Source organism: Empidonax traillii, unplaced genomic scaffold (genome assembly GCF_003031625.1).
Source record: "Empidonax traillii isolate 1590-97213 ecotype Southwest subspecies unplaced genomic scaffold, ASM303162v1 scaffold65:size4453928, whole genome shotgun sequence".
In the NCBI taxonomy this organism is placed as follows: Eukaryota; Metazoa; Chordata; class Aves; order Passeriformes; family Tyrannidae; genus Empidonax; species Empidonax traillii.
In genome coordinates this window covers 3,661,982-3,685,018 of record NW_020955258.1, presented here as the reverse complement: position 1 = coordinate 3,685,018, position 23,037 = coordinate 3,661,982, and the positions used below count along the sequence as shown (strand labels likewise).

At 41.8% G+C, this 23,037-nt stretch overlaps 1 protein-coding gene across 1 annotated transcript in view; it reads left to right on the top strand.

Moving 5' to 3' along the window:
• The first annotated feature begins 582 nt into the window (after window positions 1-582).
• Window positions 583-23,037, top strand: part of UBE2E3 (ubiquitin conjugating enzyme E2 E3) — a 57,217-nt gene continuing 34,762 nt past the window's right edge. Inside the window, exons 1-3 of the mRNA XM_027880244.1 lie at window positions 583-710; window positions 2,001-2,203; window positions 4,348-4,398. Coding sequence (XP_027736045.1) covers window positions 2,010-2,203; window positions 4,348-4,398 — 245 coding nt within the window. The 5' untranslated portion in view covers window positions 583-710; window positions 2,001-2,009. The remainder of the gene's footprint in view (window positions 711-2,000; window positions 2,204-4,347; window positions 4,399-23,037) is intronic.

Genomic DNA, 23,037 nt, shown 5'->3' with positions numbered 1-23,037 from the left:
TGGGGCGGCCGACAAGGACAAGGGCTGCGGAGACCCCGCGGCCCCCGGGCTTTGCCGTGGCTGGGCACTGGCCAGGGCAAAGCTCGCGGCCATTCCCGCGGGAGGGCGCGGCGGGCTGGAGGCCGGAGTCCGTCGGGCCCGAGGCTGTGCGGGAGGCGCCGGGCTCGGACCGTCGAGGGACGGACACCCCCGGCCGCCGCTTTGTCCTTGCCCGGCCCGGAGCACGCGCGCCCCCGGCCGCGGCGGGAGCGCGCCTGCGCGCACCCCGTGGGCCGCCGGGCGGGAGCGAGCGCCCCCTCTCCTCTGCTCTCCCCTCCCCCGCCCGCCGGGAGCTCCGCCGGCGGCCGCGGGCGGGCGGGGGGGCCGGGCGGGGGCGGGGGGATCCCGGGAGCGGCCGGAGCCCCCTCCCCGCCCCCGCTCCGCCGCGCGCTCCCGTCGCCCCCCGCCCCGGCCCCCCGGCCCGCCGCGGGAGCCCGCGCCGCAGAGCGGGGCCCGCCAGCGCCACCCGCCGGCCGCGGGGCCGCACCGCGCCTCCCCCCGTCCCCCCCTGCTCCGGCTCTCAATGTTCCACACTGCCCGGCCACAGAGCCGCCGCCGCCGCCGTAGAGCCCCCCGGCCGCCTCCGTCCCCTCCTCGGGCGCCGCGGGCCCGGCCCGGCCCCCCGCCATCCCGCCCCTCCGACCCAGCAGCGGGACAGGACGCCGGCGAAGGTAAGGGAGCGGCGGGCGAGGCGGCCGCCGCGGCGGCTGGGCGAGCGCGGTGGGGGGAGGCGGGGAGGAGGCGGGGGGGCTGGTAGAGGAGCTTTGTTCTTGTTTTCGGCGCTCGCTGCCTGGCGGCGGCCGGGGGCGCGGGGCCGGCCCGAGTTCACGCCTCACTTGGTGCACACGCACGGTGCGAAGCGGGGCCGGGCGAGCCGCCGCCGCCGCCCGCCGAGCTGAGCCGAACCCAGCCGGGCTGGCGCTCCCCACAAAGCGCGGCCGGGCGGCCGCCTGGATCCAGCCCTGCCGCAGCTCCCGCCGCTCCTCCTCGGCCCCCCCGGCCGCCGGGGCAGCCCCCTCCTCCCCCCACACACACAACCCCCGCCTTTCCCGATCGGCGGAAAAATGTCGGTCTGCCTGGCGGAGCTGCGCGGGGAGCGGCGGCGGGGAGAGCTGTGCAGAAGGTGCAGTTTGAATTATGCTTCTTCCCCCTCCGGCAGCTCTGTGGTGGCCAAATGCAGTTCTCGCTGCTGGCCATGTAAATAACCGGGGCTGCTGCTGCCCCAGTGGCTTTAAATGCATCGCGGGGTTTGTCCCCTTACTAAAAAAAACACCACCAACAACAAAAAAACAAACCCCGTTCCTCCCCCCCAGCCCCCCCGCGCCAGCCCTTTAAATGCACAGAGCAAGTGTACATTTCCATCTGAAATCAACCGAAGTGTTGCTGGCAATGTATTTTCTCGGAGAGAGGGGGAGAGGGGGGATCTGGCGTTTGGACCCAATAAAATGCTCTGCTCCAGTGTAAATATTTACAGGGTATTAGTGACTTTTTAAAAAACATTTTCAGTGAGGTCTGTTATTTACAATGTGTCATAAGTTATTAATGTTCATTGCCTAAGTACCCTGCTGAATGTGTCTCATGCCTTAGAACAAAGTCGACAATTGGCATATTGTTTAAAGTATGAAAAAAATGCGAGTGGGTTTAAAAATTGGAAATATCTGTATTTTCCGAAGTGTAAATATTGCTTTGTAGCTGTCAAACTGCAGCAGTTGGGGATGAGACAAAGACGTATATTTTGATTAATTTTTCACTGAAACTGATTTGACACCTATTCAAATTGTTCTCTGGAATTTAGGGTATGGCCAAATGACTGTTGTATGAACTCTGGCTCTTTTCTTCCCAGAAGAAGTTCCCTATGATGTGTGGTGATAGGCAGTGGTCAGTGGAACTTGGGGAGTGACGGGAGAGAGTCCTGCCTGTTGTATTAACTATGCCTCTTTTCTTTTCCTTCCCCCAAAAAGTTCCTCACGATGTCCAGTGATAGGCAAAGGTCAGACGATGAAAGTCCAAGTACCAGCAGTGGTAGTTCAGATGCTGATCAGAGGGATCCACCTGCACCTGAACCTGAAGAGCAAGAAGAACGAAAACCCTCTGCCACCCAGCAGAAGAAGAACACCAAACTATCCAGCAAAACTACTGCTAAGCTATCTACAAGTGCAAAGAGGTAAAGGGAGAGTGAAACATTCTGTAGTATTTCTGCACAGTATTTGGAGTCACAGTACTCGCATTGCACTTTTCAGGGCAGAGGGGTTGTTCTTGTAAAGTTACGTGAAGGAGAGTGAAGCCTGCCAAGCAGTGTCTTCGTTAGTCCAAGCTTTGCTGGGGTAACAATTACACAGACTTGTTGTATGTCTTTTGAAGCGTTGTTACAGAACTTGGTAACTTACAGGCTTACTGGGAGGGGGGACACTTAAATACATTTTGTATTTGCCGAAATGAGAGACAGAGCATCAGCTTTGGCTGCCTTTCTCTGAGTTAGGTTTCCATACCTGACTGGTATAGGGAGGAGTCCTCGTAGTTGTATTTTATTATGGTCTGTAGACTGATGACAGGGGTTGCTCTCTAATTAAAGAAGTCGCAAAACCCCAGTGGCTGCTGTGGGCCTCATGACTTGCTTTTCATGTTGATCTGCTGGAGTGTCTTACACACCTTGAAGTAATGGATTCATCCTGCAGTTCTTTCATGAGAAACATAGCTGAGTTTTCTCCCTTAGGATCTGTGGGTTTAAACAATGAGGTTGTACAGGTAGCCTCTGCCTTTAAATATGAGAATCTTCAGAGACCTTGTTTGGTTCCGTTAGTTGCACTTTTATTGGCATATAAGGTTACTGGTAGTCTGGCTCTCATGATGTGTACTCTGGTAATTTTTCCATAAGATCAGCTGTGTGAAATATGCAAACTTTAAATCCCTCAATTCCAGTGATCTTTGGAGATGAAACAACTTTTCAGTGCTTTCCCTGGAGCTGCTCTTCTTTACAAACATTTATAAGAATCCTGTAGCAAGAAAAGTTGTAAAATAGCTGTAGTACCTTCAAATTTTGCTTATTCAGCATGAATGCTATAGTTCAGACTTTTAGGAACACTTTAGCAATTTTGTATTTGACTTAAATTTAGTAAATACTTTTTGAAATGTGTCAAAATTGTGGCAGGGAATGACTAAGTGGCTTTAATGACTTTTGAGCTTGTTGAAGAAACCCTTTGAAATAGGACTGGTTAAAGAAAGAAAAGTTCTGGAACTACTATGTAGGCTTTGTAATTTGTTGTTACTTATCTTTATTGGAAAAGCCTGAGGTGCAGACTTCTGACACTGAGTTTTCCTGTCTTGCCTTTATTTCTCTTAATTGTTGCAAGTCTAATTCCATACATCTCAGATAGTTCAGTAGGGTTATTGAACTTATTGGTACTAGTGCAAGGACATCTGGAGCAGTTTCTGTTAGCTCATATTTTGACACCTGTTATTTGCATGAAACTCACAGCATTGTTCATATGGGTCCTTTTGGGAAGATAAGTCTTACTTGGTATTTTTAGGAGGAGTTTAACATGTGTCTTTTGAAATTGCACCCCTTATGTACCTGACTAAAATGTTAAATTGACAAGATGTTTTCGATGTTCATTTTCTAGATCTTAACTCCTTAGGAATGGTTGTAATAGAGTAAAGCTAAGCACAGATTATTTCAAGTTATTATATCACTTTTTATCATGTAAATACAGCTACTGTATAAGGTTGGGGGAGGAAAGGCAGCAGGAGGTGAGGAGACAAGCAAAGTTGATCCGGAGAGATTATTCCAGTAACAGAGACAGCCTGGCAGATCTGCAAATCCACTTTTTAAACACACTGCAAAGTAGTAGGTAAAATATCGTGAAAAGAGTGTGTCTGCTGCCAGCGCGGTTCACTCGAGCCTCAGTCACAGGTCTGTAGCGCTGGTTTAAAGTCATTGTCAAATCTGCCTGTGCAGGCTCCCCCCCCCACCTCATTTGCATATTAGCTTGAAAAGAAAATCTCTCTGGTAAAAAGTGCTCGGATGTGAAAAAGAGTTACTTTTCTGAATACTTGTGGGACATTTCTACCCAACTCAGTTGTAAGTGTTCTGTTTACATACAGCGTGGAGCAGGAAAAAAGCTGCAAAGTTTCTCAGCTGTGGGATTTGGGTTATGCCTCTGAGAACAAAGAGGAAGCAGCCATGTTAGCATTACTGAAGGCAAAGCCAATCTTGCATTTAACTGCATGGTGGTAGAGGGCAGTGTAATTCCCTGATTTATTCTATAGACTATCTCAAATGCTTTGTGTCTGTTCTCATTTCACCAACAGAATCCAGAAGGAGCTAGCTGAAATAACCCTTGATCCTCCTCCTAACTGCAGGTATGTAATGGCTTCTTAAATTGTGAACGGTGGTAGGAGATTAATGTGCTCAGGTTAAAAAATGGGAAAGTTAATGTTTATGACTGTGACTGTTAGACAAAAAATGTGTACAGCAGATTGAATAAGCATAGGAAACGTTTGAAACTGAAGTTTGCTATTTTGTCTGCATGTTGGAGGTGTAGTCATTAGCGATTGATGTACATAGTAAAGTGTATTCAGTTTGTTGTTCTTACCTGGTCACTGCCTTCGTGAAACAATTATATGAACTTCAAAATATGCTGAAGCTTTCAACTTAGTGTCTCTGTGTACTTTGAACTGGCTTTTTGAGTGCCAAGTTTATAGAGTTACCGTTTCATTCTGAAACACAGAACTGTGTGTGATTTTTATATGCTTTCTCTTAGTATGTTGTGTAACAGTTAGATTGCCTTGAAGTATTGCCTTTAAATTTATCTGTCTGTTGGTCAAAGTTGTAGTCTCTTGATAGAGAATATTTTTAAGGAAGTTCCCAACTTGGGAGACACTTGTGTTAGGTTTTAGAAAATGAAATTGTAAGCATGGAAGACTGAGTGATTTAGTCTTAGATAAAGTGACGGTTGGGAACCAGAGCACTTGATCTGTAGGAAAGTTAAATAGTAGCATAGTTAGCTAATTTTTTTAAATCTTTGTATGTTTTACTTTTGTTTAAAGGCATAAAAATTCTCTTTAGCTGTGAGCATCCAGTGTTCAGATTTGCAGTAAAGCTACATTTAAATAATGTTACTTTCATTTGATGCATCTCAGTAAGATTTTTGACTGCAAGGTATCTTAATAGCTAATGTGTAACAGTGAGCCTTGTATAAGTTTTTAAAAAATACTGGAAATGCTTTCTGATTTTATGTTGGAAATATTTGGCTTTTGGAGTTGGACAGGTTTGGTACACATTTTGCAAATATGATAAAATGAGAGCTGCTGTTCTGTCTCACCAAGCCATGAGCGCAGGGACTAACCAGAGCAGTGTGTTTTACTGAGTTTGTGGTAAAGGTGTCTTATCCTGAGAACTGTGCTGTAGAGTGCCTATGGCAGTCTGATGTATTTGCATGAAGGGTCATTGGCTCTCCTTCTTCAATAAAGGGAGAGAGCAAGTGTCTGTTGCCTTTGGGTTTGGTGTTTTGCTTCTTTGTTTTTGCGGGTTTTTTTGGGAAGTGTTTTTTGTTTGGTTTTAAATAACTGCTTTAGATAACTTAACAAATTACTGGGATCTAGTTCTCTGTTGGTCATGCATTTTGTACTTGGATCTGCACGGTAGGAGAGAAAGTATTTAAATGAAATAGAACACTGACACTTTGCCTTAGAGTTGCCAAAAAGATAATTGTAGCAGTTTCTGGTACAGCAAGTTACAGCTTTTAGAAAGAGAAGCTTCCACCTTCGCATTCTCCAATACCATCTGATACTTAGCTCCTTGGAAAAGCATGTTCCTCTTGTATTAGCACAAGAATATTGCAGAGCATTTTGCTTGTGAGCTGGTACAGCCAGATGCCCAGGAATGCTGTTGAGAATGATGAAAACCCCCCAATGTGTCTAAAATTATTCAAGTTTCTCTCCTACGGAGCGTAGGGGAAAATATTATTTTTTTGCCAGTGAGGAAGTCAATGCTTCTGTTCCCGTAGGTATTTTTAAAGAGAAATTTAGCAGATTTGCACAATAGCAACTTTATGATGAGTGCATTTTTACCTTTTGCAAAATTAAAAATATTATATGAGAAATAGGCTTCTGTAACAGAACATGGGTTTTTCATAATTTGAACAGTATTTCAGTGCCCAGAGGATTAGTGTTACATTGAAATGGATTTGTTAGAAGGAACCTTTCTGGTATCAAGAGGTAAATGCAGCCATGTGTTTTGTGCAGAGCAGTTGACACTTGTAACATAGTTTCTTATAGGGTGTAGTAGTGCAGATTAGGCTACAGACTGACACAGCAGGCATATGACACCTCTTCATTGCTCTCATGCAATAAGCAGCAGAATGCTACTTATTACATTTCTTGTAAAAGAAAAAGAATTTGTAAAAAAAAAAAAAACAACCACAAACATTTTAAAGCCTGGGCATATTCACGTGTGCTGTTAAAATAAAAACCTTGCGTCATAAGCTCTCCCAAAGACTGTTTTTCATGCTCAGTTGTTTGTCCTGTAGTTACAGAGCACACCCTTATCATTTGCAGTCCCCATGTTTCAAACTTCACAAGAATACAACTGCCAGCTGGTGCTCTTGATAGTCCTTCTGGTTACTCAGTGACATAAGTAATAAAAAGTTTAGCAATTTTAAAAATAAAATAATATATTTTAATACATATAAAACATTAAATGTTACTTTAACAGGATACAGTACAAATACTGAAGATTATGTTGAGCTCTCACATATCACGTTAAACATGATGTCTGTTGCCATTTCTTACCTGCCAATGCAACTGCCCATGGAGTCACCCCATCTGAGTGACGTGAGGGTGATTTAGCTACTTAAAAATGACACTGATTGGTTGCACTGTGATTCTCATGCAGAAGAGGTGTAGGTTTCCCCAGAAGTTAAGTTTCCCACAGTCACAGCTATTGCTGTAACATATGTTTTATAAAAATACCAGGGCCCCCAGAAAGCCCCGTTCCTGGGTGTGCTGAGCAGGCCTGGGCTGCACATTAACTTCTGGTTTAGGCACTGGGAGAGCAGAATAACAGGCACAGTAAAAGTGACTAAATAGTAGTTTTTTGCTTGCCTATCTCAACAGGAGAGATTGATTTCTGATTCTGTTAATTGGACAATGAACTGTTGAAAAAATCACGTTGTCATGCATCGTGCTGTCGTGTTTGTGAGCAGTGAATATGAACTGCATCTCGGAGGTACCAAGTATAAAACTTAATATCTTTATGCTGATAGCTTTACTCTTTTAGATGCAGTAATACTAAATTCTTATGTTTTCAGTGGGATTTTCAAGAAAGATAACACATCCAAAACAGTAAAATTTGGTCTTAGGCCACTAACAATGTTGGAGGAAAATTAAGTGCTGCTTTCTACTCATGTTTTCTTCTGTCCAAAAGAAGAGCCTGAAACAAGGCAGTTACTGTCCAACATACACCATAGCACTAGGACACGTAGTTAAACTTAGGGCACAGGTATCTGATTCCATTTTTTCTTGCTTTTACTGGCTTAACTCAAAGCTGTGCTACTTGGTGCAGTGTGCTGTATTTAATTTCTTTTGTGCTTTTAATAGCATAAAGCAAAGCTAAAAAGATCTTGGCCCTATTGCTCCTAGGCAGCTCAGTTTCAAACCATGGCCAAGCACTTATACATACTTCAAGGTGTGGAAGTGTGCCAAACCCCACCGCTACACATTCCCAGGAAAATGCTGCAAAGATCTTGCGCGTAGTGCATGGTAAATCTGGGCTGCGGAGGTGCTCTTAAATAGGTTTGACATATCTGGAATAACTATTTTCAGCTCATAGCATAAAACTGTTTAGATCAGAGGTCACTGCTCTGTAGTTAAGGTTATATCTGAGACTGCTGTTCTCACCTGCCCAACTTGGAGGCTGCAGCTCAGGTTGAGCAGGACACTGCTGGCTCCAACACCCATTACACTTCCTGGATTTTAGGGCTTGCACAAGTGGGGCCATTCCCAGGGGTGCTGTGATTGATTGCAGCTTCTTTTAGCTGTTCCTGGCTGCCCTGCTGATCCACAATAGCAAAAAATGTGTACTCCCAGTCTTCTTTACTCACTCTTCCTCATTTCCATTCCAAAATTATTCATTGTTCATCTTCGTGGAAAAGTTTTTGAAGTTGAACTTATTAACACTCATGTCAGCTTAGTTTATAGTTTACAACCCATTTTACAACAAATCCACTCAAGTGTAAACTTTGTCAGAAATTAATGCAAACACCAAATGCAGTGTATCCACTCAGGGCTTAATTCATGTGGTTTAAAAAGAGTTGAGTTGAAATGCTGCATCTTTCCCAGGCAAGTGGAAGAATTTAAGTATTTTATATCCTGTTCTGTCAGTTGGCTTTAATCTTGTATGCCAATATATACTAATGTGATTTCTTTAGCAATACTACCAACGGTACCAGTTGAGGATTTTGCTGTTTGTAGGCTCTCCTAGACTTGCAAGTAGGTTGATGATTTATGAGTAGTTCATTTTAAAATTACTTATTTTAAAATAACACTCCAAAGTATGTGGACTAAGCACAATTGGCAGCAAGACATGTAGGGGTTTTGTTTTAATACAGGATTCTTCTGCTTCCTAAGGACTGCATTTGTCCCTTTCATTACTGCCACATCTTGGGCTAATTCTACACTGCAGAGCGTTGCCAACCCCACGGTCTGGAGTTTGACACAAAGAAGAATGCCTGCAAAACCCTGGCAGACGAATGCTATTACTGGTTTAGTTATGGACCCATGAATCCAGATGTTTGTAACTGTCTCACTGTGGTTGTTATTCCATCAGTGTGGAAGCACTGCAGTGTGTATTTAAAGCGGTATTGTGAAGGTATTCTTCAGACCAGCAATTTCGTCTCTTTCAGTTGAGCTGTTTGAAACAGGTGGATCAGTGAACTGTCGTGCTGGTGGTGCACTTCTTCCACGTGCAGAGGTAGTGCTGGATTTGAGCAAATGCAGCCTTGTGTTTGCAAGGAAGGTGCCTCAGCTAAGCTGGTAGAAGCCTTCCTTTTGTTAACATATTCTGTCTACAGTAAGGGTATAGGCAAATGTTTACCCTGCAAACAGTTGTGCCTGTTGAAGATGTTACTGCACAGCTGTGGTTTGCTCCAGTTTTGTCATGGAGGTGACTAGTCCAGTCAGAAAGTGAAGCAGATTCATGTGATTACTCTGTAAGGCTCCCCAGGGAGAGGAAATAGGAAAAAAAAATTGTCCAAGTTTGCTTAAACAGTTTAAATAGGTGATTCAAATGAACTCTGCTGGATTTTTCCTCCATCCCCTCAGAGTAGGCATTGTCCACACAAAGCATTTTGCCACACACACCAGGATATGAATAAGTCAATTTATTCCTTTGTCTCTCAAATGTAATAAGTTTCCATCTCTCCTTTCAAAGCCAGGCATTCTGTTGCTTTTGTGAAATCAGGAGAAATATTCTACATGCAGTCAAGTAGCAGGCCCCTACACAGTAGCACAAGTGTGTGCCCAAATCTTCACATGTACTATTTTGTTTTCCTCTCAAGCTGTTGACTGTTCAGATGAATGACAGCCCCCCCAGTTTTGTCTTTATTCAGTTAATTTCTTGTTGGGCAAATGTCTTCATATTGTTAAATACTGAATCTCACAGAGAAAAAAATAATCAGTTTTTCTTGGTTTCACTTCTGCAGTGAAAACCCCAACTTTGAACACTTAATGGTTCCCTATAGAAGAAGTTTATTAAGTTATGTAAGAGAGAGTTATGTTAGTAGTATTTGCAAAAATGCCTGTGCTGAAGCTGAATGAGCAAAATTTAAATAACATCACCCAAACTCTATGTGATAATGTATTTTCTGTCACATGATGTTTTTTATTGTCTCTCTATGCCCAGCACTTTCTCACCACTGAGTGCAATAAATGCATGCTGCAAGAAAAGAAAGCTGAAGGTTGCAGAATGGTTCTGAGAACACAAACCCACACGATTTTTCTAACACTTCCTTGCCTATACAGACGTTTGCAGTTAAAAATACAATGAAGAGTGTTCACAGCTCCCATAAGAACATGTTTGAAGTAACTCTCAAATGAATATTGAAATTCTATTTTATAGTATTGTCCATCTCTGAACATAGTCCTGTGGTTCCTTCTAAAGCAATTCTTTCATTGTTACTTGCTGAATGTAAGTCAGTGGCTCACAGTGATTTAAAGTTATGTTTATCAGGTGATAGCCCTGATTTGTCTAGAATTATCCTCCTAAGAATTTTCTTCCATTCTCACTCTTTCCTCTCTCTTTCTTAGCAGAAGGCTGTAGTTCAGGTCAGAGTGGGAGAGTGGTATAATTTAGCACAGCAATCAGAAGTCTGGTATTTTTGTATTTCTATCCAGTTGTAGTAACAACCTTCTTTATGTGTGCAGAGTGGCTTTTGCTGTATTTGTCCATAGTCAGTGAAACCACTTCAGGAGCAGGGATGATGCAAATTTAGAACAGCGTTTCAGTAAAATGTGTAAGTGTTAAGTAGAGCTAGTGTGTACTGTTATTTAACATGCTTTTATTAAAAAAATGCAAGAGTGGGAGATTGTGTAACTCCTGAACGTTTTAAATTATGAGAATATTTTAAATAATTTCTTTTCAACTGAGGAGCTATGACAGATCAACTAACTCAAAATGCCTCAGATTTGGGTTTTTTTTTCCTCTGTGCTAGTATCGACCTCTTGCAAGCTATAAACCAAGGGTTTTTTACCAGCCCCCACAGAGTGAATTTCTCATGCAAGTATTCTCAGTGGCATAATTAAGACAGGGTTATGCAACACAAATCAACATATCTACTCATGGGAGTAAGTTTTCATGCCTGCAGATTTGCAGGTTTGACACTTGTGTGAGCGGTGTCCACAGCGCAGTCCTACATGCTCCTGAGTGTCTGTGTGTTAGTCAAAAGGTCATACAGATATTTCACTAGTTTTCATTAGCACTTCTGTCAAAATGAAAAAAAAAAAAATCCACAGTTGTCTATTTACTCTAGAGTTGTGGAAATAGTTCAAACAGTTTTCATTTAGCTTCTGTGTTAAAGAAATGATGCTCATTATGTCTCAGTTTTATCTGGAAACAATAGAAAAGCCTGACAGACCAGTTTTTAGACCATTCTTTAAGCATTATTGTGCAAAAATTTGTAAAAAAATGCCAAGTAATGTGTCCTTAGATTTAAAGACAAATCTGCTTTTTGAATATCCATTTTTATAATTGTACAAAGGCTCTTCAGGCTCTGTGATAAAACTGAAATATACTGTGTGTATATATATATATATATATATATATTTAGTTAGTTAGTTTGTGATAAGCAGTATGTGTGGCAAGGTCCTAGCACTGCATTCTTCCCTCGCAGACTGACTTGTCTCTGTGTATCAGTTTCTTTACAATTACAGGCTTGGGACACCTACTTTTAACTGAAATCAACAAAGTGCAAATACGGGAGAATCAGCTAAACTACATTAAAACTTTAATTTAAAATTGCTTGATTACTTCCTGTAAAACTGATATCTGGATATTTCCTGGGTTTGCTTAGATGTGGAACATTTCGAGACAGGTAATGCAGACGTCATGAAAAATACCTTGAGCATGTTTTCTGAGTTCAGGGCTAAGTAGGCAGGAGCAAGGATATCCAGCTGCCATCTCAGACAGAAGCACCTATACCATTAAGGTAGCCAAGAATGATGCTGTTACTTTAAAATGATGCCTTACTTTGAGCCGGTACCTGCTGGTGATAAACGAGTCCTAGCCTGCTTGCATTAATTTGGGTTAATTTTCCCTGTGCAGAGAGTGCACTATGCTGTTAGCTAGTTCAGAACTGTGGCTGAAGCGGTTGTTAGTTTTATAGTGCTTACTGCAAAAACAGATTGGCCAGATCTTGTAGAAACTCAGATACAGATTTAGTTGACAGCGTTGAAACTACCATTGAAAGCATCATTTTCGGAAACAAATCAGGGCAGAGGTTTCATTGATGAAACACCACGATGACCTGTAGTTACCAGTGAGTCACTTTCAGGTTGAAAGAATCTGTAGAGGACAATCCTGCAGTCCTTAGCAATTGGTGTCTTCATTATTGACAAGAATATGGGACTAGAGCGTATAAATACTGCATTAGCAGTTGACAGTGGGGAGGAAGGAGTTGTAGGCATATGGGAGGACAGGACTAGAATGCAAAGTGATGTGGGCAAATATAGGAAGTGACCTCAAAAATACTAGGTAATGTAATAATGAGAACTGGAAGGCACAGCACTTTAGTAGGCATAATCAGCTGCAAAAATCCATGGGGAAAGAAAGGCTAGATGAGGAGCAGCTCTTCAAAAAAAGATGTAGCCACTCTAGGATAATGCACTTTGAAGAAAGGAAGAAAGAAAAAGATCTTTGGATATAGAAGAAAGTTATTGCAAAGGAAATAATGGAACTCTGTTGCTAATTGAAGTTGGTGGATTACAGAGAGCAAGTTACGTTGCCATAACAGAGGCCTAATTTAGATGTGGCAAGTACCTGGCTATAAAGATAGCATGCAAAAGGTGGGGCTGCATCTACATCAGCAGAGGTTTTAAGAACAAAGTTTAGACAGATGACTGACAGAAGCAGTTTACATACAGTTGATTCTACCTTTAAGCAGGAAGTGGACTAAGTGACCTCTTAAAACCTCTTTGATCAAAGTATCGCTGATACGAGATTTAAATGATAATGTTAAAGGAAAGCTCACTGGGAAGTGGTTTTTCCCCTCATTTAAAAAAATGTATTTTAGTCAGTGTTTTGTAGTATAATCATCCTGGAAAATATATATTTTCTTTGATTCTGAGCAGCACAGCAATTATTAAAAAAGTCACTGGAAGCACACAGATTTTGTCATGTTTTCAGTTAAAGGAAATATCTTGTGATTTTTCCGCTGAGTTATTATTCTCTCCCTCTCTCCCCCAGTCTTGACTTTGTTTTAATTTTGGGTCCAGTCCTACTTTCATTGTACAAAGTTGTCACATTCTGCTAACTAGAAATCAACTAGACACATGTCATTGGTTCTCCAGAGGTGTATCACCTTTTGAGAAATAAATAGCACTGGTTGTGCAGTAGGTCTTGATTTTTTGTACTTCGTGTGCTCTGTGCTTGGATTGTCTGCTTCTGTTCCACAGACACATAAGTACCTCAAACACTGAGCTAAACAAGAGCAAGGGACATTTTTTCCCCTCCCTAGAGGCAGTTTGCAGTACATATATAAGCCCTAATGTGTCTGTGCACAGCACCCCAAATGGATCCAAGCACATCAGGAAAACTGTCATATGGCTTACTGCCTCTGACCATGGATCCTGTCTCAAAGCACCCTCTGGAATCAGGGCTCAGACGATTGTAGTGAAAACGTAAGCAGCCTGGCAGGTTTCCAGCTAATGAGTTAATGCTGCTATAAACTTCAGTAGTTCCTCTTTGAGGCATGCAGAAGGGTGCAGGCGCTGGGAAGGTGGCCAGCAAAGTCAAAGAACAGACGGCAAAGCTAAAGGCCAGCCTCAGGGATTCACAACACAATTGTCTTGGAGGTGAGTTCCTCCCTTGCCAGAAACCCTTCAGTGGCAGGGCTGGAAATCGGTAATCAAATCAAGTGCACATTCAGTGCAAGGCCAGCCTGCCTTTGGGAAGCTCGATTAACACAGCTGGAGCAAAGGTAGCTCAGCACTGCAGCCACCCTGTGACAGGATTAGCAGTACAGGGTGCTGAAAGCCAGAGGTTCTCAAGTCGTGCCAGGTCAGTTCACTGAGCTTGAGTGAGATGGTTTTGGTTTGAACTCAGGTTATCATTCACTCTGAAGCCTAGACATGGAAGTCACCAAAATGTTGAAGACAGGGTAAATCAGTATAGCAGCATCAGCAGGTCAGATTCCATTGGACAAATGAAAAACGAACAGCAAAGAGAAACATGGCTGTTTTCCTTTCTGTAAGGGAAGGTTAGCAGCAGCAAGCTATTTTTGTTTTAGATTTCAGTAAAGCATTTGTACTGGAAATGCTTTGAGCAGAGTGAGTTTTGGGGGGCGGGAAAAGCGTAAGAACAGATCAGTAGCTGTGAGATAGGAGATACGTTCAGCTGATGGAGATTCTTGCTGTGAAGCCACAGCTGTTGTAGCAGACAAAGGTCAGATTCGTCCCTGATACACCTTTCCTGACAAACAAAGGATTTGTCTACTGTGCAGTCAGTGCCTGGGGTTTGCTCATACTTTAGCTAGTGTTCATCCTTCCTCCTGGTATCTTAACATCAGAGACTTCATCCAGGCTGGAGGATCTGAGGGATAAGTGAAGTGGTGCAGGGATGATCAGTTGACACACAGCTCTCTGTTGTCCTTGTGCATGGGTGCTCATCCCAACTTCTTGATAGATACCCAAGGCTTATCTGTAGCTGCTTCAATAATATCAATGGCAGAAGCTGTTAGTGGGACGTTACAGATTTAGCAACATCTCCCTCTACAGACTCCTTGAGAGCCCATTAAACCAGAACCCTTATGCAAATGCCAGATTTTCTGTTTGAAGTTTTTGACTTAAGAAACTTGGGTGAGGGGGTAGAAATGCATTTTGGTTTAATTTTTATAAAGGTAAAGGAAATGGAGGCCTTCAGAGACTAAGTCAACTTGCATTGAACACTGTAAGGACTGTATTCCCTTGGAAGCAAATCTAAATTTTCTAAGTTATGCAGCACAATCTACTGCAAATTAAGCATAGTTTGAGTGATGTAACAAAATTCTGCAAAAGGTAGAAATACTATAACAAGTACAATTCTAGAAGCGTAATTAAACATTACTCAAATCTGAGAGGGTGATCTTCTTGTGATAAACCTTTTGAAGCACAGCCTGTGGCTGCAAAAGTGTTTGCTTGTCTGGAGAGTGTATTTTGTATGATACCCATACAAGTTTTATACTTAGATTGATAGGGTAGTGTGAAGAGTTGCAGTAGCAACCTGGCTGTCTTGTATTTTCAGTTTGCTTCTCTTCTTCCTTTTTTTTTTTTTTTTTAAAGTTACTGAAAGTCAGAATTCCAGGTTGTGTCCTTATTTATACCAGAACAAACACACCACAACTTAGTTTAAAAAAACCCACAAACCCCTATTTACGGAAGTGAAAGGGACATCATCAAAACAGAGCAGTGATTTGTCTGATAACAGAGCACCAAACTTTAAATAGATCAATAAGTGGAGAAATCAGTTACTTGTATGTTTCTCTGAAAACAAATACAGTGAAAGCATTTTATTCTGAAGTGTTTTGGGTGGCTTATTTATTTTTCATGGTAATACAGCAGACTAGCATTATTTAAAGTCTTTGTTTTTCATTAAACCTGCTTGTTTTGTTTGTTTTAGGAATAGAAGAAGGAAAATAATTTCTTATCAGTTTGAAAGCAAGCAAACAGTAGCAGTTATTGATGCTAAACCAGCTGTTGTAGGCTGAGCACTGTGTGGTTCTCACAGATATAAAGGACATTCTGGGCAAAGTTCCCATACAATGCCCAGTGTGCCTTACTAGAAATTAGTGAAGGTCGGGTCAGGGGTGGAAGAAATAGAGAGAGATGTGAACTGTACTACTTAGATACACTGTTATCTGTTCTGTTATCACTTTGTTTTCTCTCTGTACAGAATTAGACTTCCATAGCTCTGATCTGGGGAGAAGGAACTGGGAACTGTTATTTCCTGTGAACTGTACTTGTTTGTCTTTTGTGTGATTTTTCTATATTTTACATACAATGTCTAAATAAAGCTAGAAATAATTATTGGTTGAAGGTCTAATAAACCATATTTGACCTGGCATAGTGCAGTGGTGATCCTTAGTGTTCTCTGTAGTGTTCTAAGGGAAGTGAAAAGGAGGAACTGTTTCTGCAAGTTGATGCTGTTTTAAAAGTATTACCTGTGAAATATTTTGAGCTCTTTCTGTGAACCATGAGTTTATAAAACTGAAGTTGTAGTTACGAAATACATTACAGGTGTTTTCAATAGTACATTTTTTAAAAATGTATTAAAATACTGAGGAGGAAAATCCCAAAGTTTGTGGCTTTTTCTTTTTTAACAATTAAAAGGGTTGCTATTTTAGGCACTTTCCATTAGGCAATTATTGGCTGGAGAGATCAAAAAGGTTTCTTCTGCTTTAGCTAACCTTCCTCACCTTTAATCTTCTGTCCTTTCAGAAGCAAACAGTGAGAAAGTTCTTTACTATTGGCTTGTTAATAGAGTTATTGTGTGTTTTCGCATTCTCCTCAAAGTTTCTCTCTATCCCTTTCCTAAGGGGAAATGATTGCAACAAGCTGTGTCTTGTTTGGGTTGTGGAGGTTTTCTGGCTCAGGACTTTGTTCTAAGCAGTGGGTGCAGAGAGGCCCTGTGGAGCACGTTGGTGCTGTGCCCTGCACCAGCCATGTCCCAGTCTCTGCAGGTCTGTCACTGCACTCCAGCATAGTTTAAATGCTGGAGAAGCAGATGTAAAATTTTATTTATTTGTTTGTTTGTTTATTTATTTATTTATTTAAATTCTACATGGTGTTGCCTTTTGTTTTGCATGGAATGTGGTTAATTTTGCACTTTTCATGTGCTTGTACCTGGAGGGGCACTTGATGAGCAAAGTTGAAGGAGGTGAAGCTTTGAAGTTAGGCAGAAGGGTTATGGAAGGACCGAATGTGTTTCCTGGCTGCTTCTGTTAGCTGATTACTAATGAAACAGTTATGTGGTGACATTTTAACCCTCAAATTGAGACTTTATTTGAAAATTTTTAATTCCCTGGGTCCCATTTAAGCATTGGGGGGAGTTCTGTGGTCTGAGACAGACAGAGCTTTGCTAGGCTAAAAGTTGTAAGCCAAAATGAATTTGTCCTTGCAAATAGCTAGGCTGTACCTAACACTGGAAGAATAAATCTTTGAACTTGAGACTGAGTTTTCTGGATTTCTTGGCTGCTCAGTTCACATGGCTGTGGGCACATCACATAATTGAGCTCCCTGATATGGTGCTGCCAACTGATACAGTCCAAGTCCCAGCAGGGTGGGAGGACTGTGGCTGGTCATTCCCCTTTAACTAACGAGTACCTGTAACCTCTGCAGGCTGCCTAAGTACAGGATTCTGTCATTCATTCAGTGAATGTGACTTCTCATCCTGCTAGATGCTGTTTAGGCTGTTTGCATTGCCTCTGAATTTCTTTGCAGGCGGTGGTTGATGTTTGTGTTGTAGATGACTACTACCTACTTTTCATTCTGGCAGGACTGTAATAGAGATTTTGATAAATCTGCTTTGTTTTCTGACAAATGCAAGTTACTGTGCTTAATTTTTCTTTATTCCTGTATTCAGATTCTTACCTTGGAATAAACGTCAATAAAATCTCTTATCTGGATTGTCAGACTCAGCTGTGCTTGCACTCTCTTTGTTTTCAAACATGGGAGTAAGGAGACAGGAATGACAGTGAGCACACCTCTTCCTACACCTGAGATAAGCTGGATACCTCTTCTCTAAAATCATCCATTCAGGCTGGGCAGCTTTCCAGTTAAGATGGCACGTGCTCACCAGTGTGATAGCAGCTGGTTTCAGGAGGTGGCATGATAAGAGTGCTGTTTGAAAAAATACCGCTGCACCAACAGAAACATCACTTCTGTTCTCTTCTTCTTGAAAGTGTGTGAAGAAGAGGTAATTATGAGAAACTGTATTGCCCCAGGTTTTAGTCCAAATCCATTTATGCCCAGAAGCATTCTATGTTTGTTAACTTTGAAAGAGCCATTGGCTTTTGAAGCCTGAAGGAAAAAAAAAAAGGCAGCACAGAATTGTGCAGTGAGCAGTCTATGCAGTGCACCGAATGTTATTTCTGAAAGTAGTTCTGTTATCTGTTTCTGAAGTTGCTCGCTGATCACACACAAAGCTGAGGGGTCAGTTCTGTTAGTTTTGCAGTAGGTGCCAAAAGCAGTGACTGCTTGAGGAGCAGCGTCTGGGAGATGCTGTGTTATGTCTGCTCGTGCTTTCCATATGCAACATCTCTGTTCAGTTCAAAGTCACCTGGCAGAGTGCAAGGCACCATGAGTCATCCTGGCACTGCTGGAGTGTGTGACTACTAAGCTGGGGCAAGCCTGGCTTTTATCTGGTCTGTGTGCAGAGCAGGACAGTCCAACAGTGCAGAACAGGACAGAGAAACACACCTTTGTGCTGTTCTGTCTTAGGGTGGGTGGATAAACTGCAATATCTTGAGTGCTGTTTGAAACTGCACCAGCTGCAGTTTGTGGTCTCAAGAGGCTGAAACCTCCATTAGGAGCGAACATGTTTCTGGGGTGCCTGGCTGTGCTCCAGAGCCAACAGCACAGAACTGACCCAGGGCACCTCTTTCTCCGGGCAAGGAGCAGTGTTGGCTCAGTGTGCCAGAGGTGTAGCCGTGCTCTGCCTGTAGCGTGACTCAAAGTGACTGTGCTAATGGGTACTGTACCTCTCAATCTGGCAGGATTCTCTGATTTTTTTTCTAGCCTCTAAAGTTTTATGTTGAAGTCTGGATCACCACGGGGGAAAAAGAATTTTCTTAAGGGAAGATTGAAAGAAGGAAGCTTTGTATAAAACCTTTCTGTTCTCATTTTTGGAATCTGCAATAAGTTGTTCCCAGTACTATTAATTCTTGTGGCAGGTGGAATTAATTTTTGTATTAGTCTTCATGCTGCTGGATGAATTATAGATTTAATTGTGGTCCAGGTGCTCAAAGCTTTGCTGTTCTTCTAAACGTGAAATATAAAGAAAAAATAAGTCTTAGTAATTTTTTGGCTTATTGAATAAACGTAAATACCAGGTAACCGTGCCAGAGTATAAATAAAGAGAGAATTTACTTTGCAGAGAATGTTATTATCTACTCCAGGGTATTCTGCTTTGTGGGGAGGATTAGTGCTCTGTGTTATACTGGGACACACCTTTTTACAGCTACTACCCTATGTAGCAGAAGATTAAAAACTTTTCCAGTAATTCCTTGTATTTCCAAAGTTTCTTTTGCAATTACAGCTTATTACTAGTGGCCAAAGGTTGATTGGAGTTAAAGTAGCCGTAGTGAGAAACACTCCCTGTTCCCCTAGTAGGTGTAAATAACCTGCCTACTTGTAGTATTTCTCTTCATCTGTGTCATCTTTCCTTTTCTGCCTGACACAGTTTTATTCACAGTCCTGGAGTGTTCTCATAATGCAAAGCTACTAATGTTTGTTTGTTTGTTTGTTTTCCTAAAACAGTTTTCCATCATACTTTTGCCTAATCTGTATGAAAATTTACTTTTTGATTGGAATTTAATTCCATGAAACTCTTTTCATAACTGCCTGTTCACAAGCAGGCTTGATACAAGATCTGTGAAAAAAAATTCTGGTTTTACTGAGATTTCATAGGATGTTTGGGCAAGGGGAAAGTGTATGAGCTATGTTAATTAACTGGGACTTATTTATCTTCATTCCTTTTTTGTTTCTACCTTTTTGATTACTGCCTTTCTGCTTTGTGGCCCTGAGTCAGAAAAAGCACACTTTTCTCTCATTTTCTGGGAAACGTGTGTGTGTGTGTTTAAATGCTTTTCTGGAGGGAGAGTGAATTGGCCCTGTTTCAGTGCCACAAAACATCATTTGGCAGAGCCTATGGAATAATATGCCCATGTGTCTGCTGAAGTATTGGGGACAAAAAAAAATAAAGACTATACTTTAATATATATCACTAATATAATATGCCATTTATGCATGCAGTAGTATGAAATTTTCAGATAACGGTCAACTAATTTATTCTTGCAATTGTGCCCTTATGCTTCTTCTAATTTGTGGGTCAGAAAAATGCATGTCATGATTTCATTTTTCTTTTGGGGGCTGCATAACAGCAACCTTCAGGATTCCACTGTTCCTTGGACAGGAATAACATATTTGATGCATCTCCTGAGGAAGCAGCCAGAAGTGCATGTTCTGACCTCATCTTTAGGTTTTTTTCATTTCCTTTACTGACATTTAATGAAGTTACTATCACAGCCATTAAAGATAATTTTGTAGAAGTAGATTATGTAATTATTGCAGTTGTACTGGTTTTAGTATTGATGCTGATTCTTCATTTTGGCCCAGTATGGCTATGCCAGTTTGTTCTGGCAGTTAGATATGAAGCCAGCGTTGGGTGTTTGAGGTGGGTGGGGAGTTTGTTCTGGGGAAATCTGCACTTTGATACTTTGGTTTGTAAGTTACATTGAAGGGACTCTGACTTAATGTCTCTAAATTTCCCCTCCCAATTTCTTTGATGCTTAGTGCAGGGGATCATTTCAAAACCTTTTGCCGGTATCAGTGAAGTCAGTTCTGTTTCACTGATATTGCCATAATGGAGAACTGTGCAATTGTCTCCAGGATATCCCTGGTGCTAGTCGACCTACAAGTGGGTTCTTACAGTTTTTTTAAGCTCTCTTGATGCACTGCAACCTTTGGTTGGGGAAGCTACACATGCAATTTCTTTATTTGAATGCATCTTTAATGTGGTTAAGTTTGGAAGAAGATTAGGAAGTAAACTCTTCATAGGGATTTTCCTATTACAGAACCTAAATTTAGCCTCCTTTTATATAAGCGTCATTTTAGATCATGAAGTACCTACACTTTGTGGTAGGTTAGTGATTGAATGGACTGGGGGCTGACAGTGTATAGACTTTCAAGTCCTTTACTCAAGAAGGAAATGCAATGGATGTCAGCATGTTAATTTGATGGAGCGCATTTATAGAAGGCTGTTGGGTGTTAACTTAAAACCGTGTCTTCATTTGCTACGTTTGTTCATGTGTTGTGTCCTTAGGTTATTTAATAAAACATGCAGTGAAACACTGGAAAAGCTCCTGGACTTCATCTTCCAATCAGTTACTGCTGTCAGTGTTAAGGTTCTTCATGTCTTAAACAGAACAGTCATTTTTCTTTATAGCAAAAGTACGATTCTGAAGAGTTATTTACTCTTCATGCATTACTATACATTTCTATTTTAAAATGGAATGATGTGGCTTTTCCTGATGTTGGAAGTCAGATCGAGTGCACTGTAATTTCTGGAGATAAAAATACTACTGTATAAAATCCTTATTAATATAAAAAATATGCAGAGAAACAGTTTAAGACAGTGCCACACACTCCTCAGATTCCTGTTGTTTCTGATGGCCACTGCGGGCCTCACTCATGTATTTTTGTGCCTGGTTGTACAGAACTGCATACACACTGGTGCTGTGCATGAAACGAGGTTGGCTTTGCACCACTCAGTTGTCATCAGTCCGATCTCGTTATTACTCATAAATCTTGGTTCTCTGTAAGCACACTGTAGATGCTCCCTGTTTAGTGCTCAGGAACTCCTTCCTTGGAAATGGTGTGCCTTTTTAATGTGTCATGGCTCAATTATCACATTCGTTTTTGGCTGCCAAAATAGCCATATATATTGTCTAGCAAGTGACAGCCGGGGCCTTTATCTCTTCCTGGCTGTTTGCCAGCTGTTTAATTGCAGCCCTGTGTTTGCTGTGTGTCTCATCTTATGGTGGTCTATTATACCCAGCTAAAACAATATTTTGAAAATGTTTCAAATGTAAACTAATTCTGTGAGACTTTACGTCCTGTTATTTACATGATCTGCTGAGGATGTAATGTAGGTCATTTTTCCCCCCTACAAATACAAACATTTGTACCTCCAATCATCTTATGAATTTCCAGGGCAGAGAGAAGACAAGATGGGGACACAAAAATGCTATCTTGTCCCCTTGAGAGATGTAATTAAAGCTGTAACTTCTCGTGCAATTTTTCAATTGTAGTTTCCAAGGCATTTTAAAAGCCAAATATTCTCTTTGTTCTGCCCTTTAGAAAAGAACAAGCATACAGAAACCAAGCTGAGATCTCAACGGGAGTAGCAAAGCCTGTGAGCTGTATTTCTGCCCAAATAGATACTTCGGGTGAGGACGATGTTGGGGTTTGAGTGAGTGGTGTCTTACAGAGGCAGAGAACGATGCAGGCGCTGTAAGCAGCATATTCTGTTGGGTGCTTCCCATCAGGATAAGACTTTGGGCACAGCTGGACTGCTGATCTGTGTCCTACCGCCCCACACCACCCGGGGGATGGAGCCACACCGTGTGAAACCAGGGTGTTAGAGGGCTAAGCACTCCACAGCACTTCAGTGCTTGGGCAAGTATGAGCTCAGTTTCCCTGCTCCTCTTTGTACAGATATTAATCTCTTGCGCACTTTCTCTCTGAAGAGCATATGTCTTTGAGAGTTGCAGCTCCTGGATGAGATTCCTATGGGGTACAAACTTGCTTTAGCCTTGAAAGCAGTGAAGGTACATTAGCTAACATTCTTGGCTATGTAGATTTTTTTGGCTGAAACTTTGCTTTTCCACTGCTTAAAGAGGAAACCAGGATTTGTTCTATTGCTTGTTTAATAGGAAGAATAACTGTTTAACAAGAAAGACATGATAAAAGTCTTGGGATACTTTGCAGTTCAGAGGAAGGCAGAACAGAAGACAGCTTAAGGAAAATCCCACTTTTGTGCAAGACACTAAATTTATAATTAGGAGTTAGCTTTAAAAAAAGTGAAAGAGTAAGAAATCCTGTAGGCAGGATTAGATCTACAGAATTTTTTCTTCTTAATAGTTGGAGAGGAGAAGATCCCATCTAGCTAAAGCCATGTAGCATGCTGGAAGAAGTTTGATATTAAAATGGGCTTTTTTAAAAAAGGAAATAAAATTGTTTAGAGTGCTCTTAAACCCACTTTCTGAAAAATCTAATATTGTGTGAGAATAATATACTCAGGTGTGTGCATGTATGTTTTTTTCTCGTTAATCTGCTAGAAAAGCTCTGGTAAATAATCCCCCCACGTACCTTTTAGAGAAGCTGACCTGTTTAAGTAGGGTTACAAAGTGAGTATTAAAAGATATTTAGAAGAGAGCTGTACATATATGGGGCAGCTGGAGTGAGAGTGGTTGTGGCAGTTCTGCTGCGCTGTCGCTGCATGTCAGTTCAGGAGATGCATCAAAACAGTTGCTA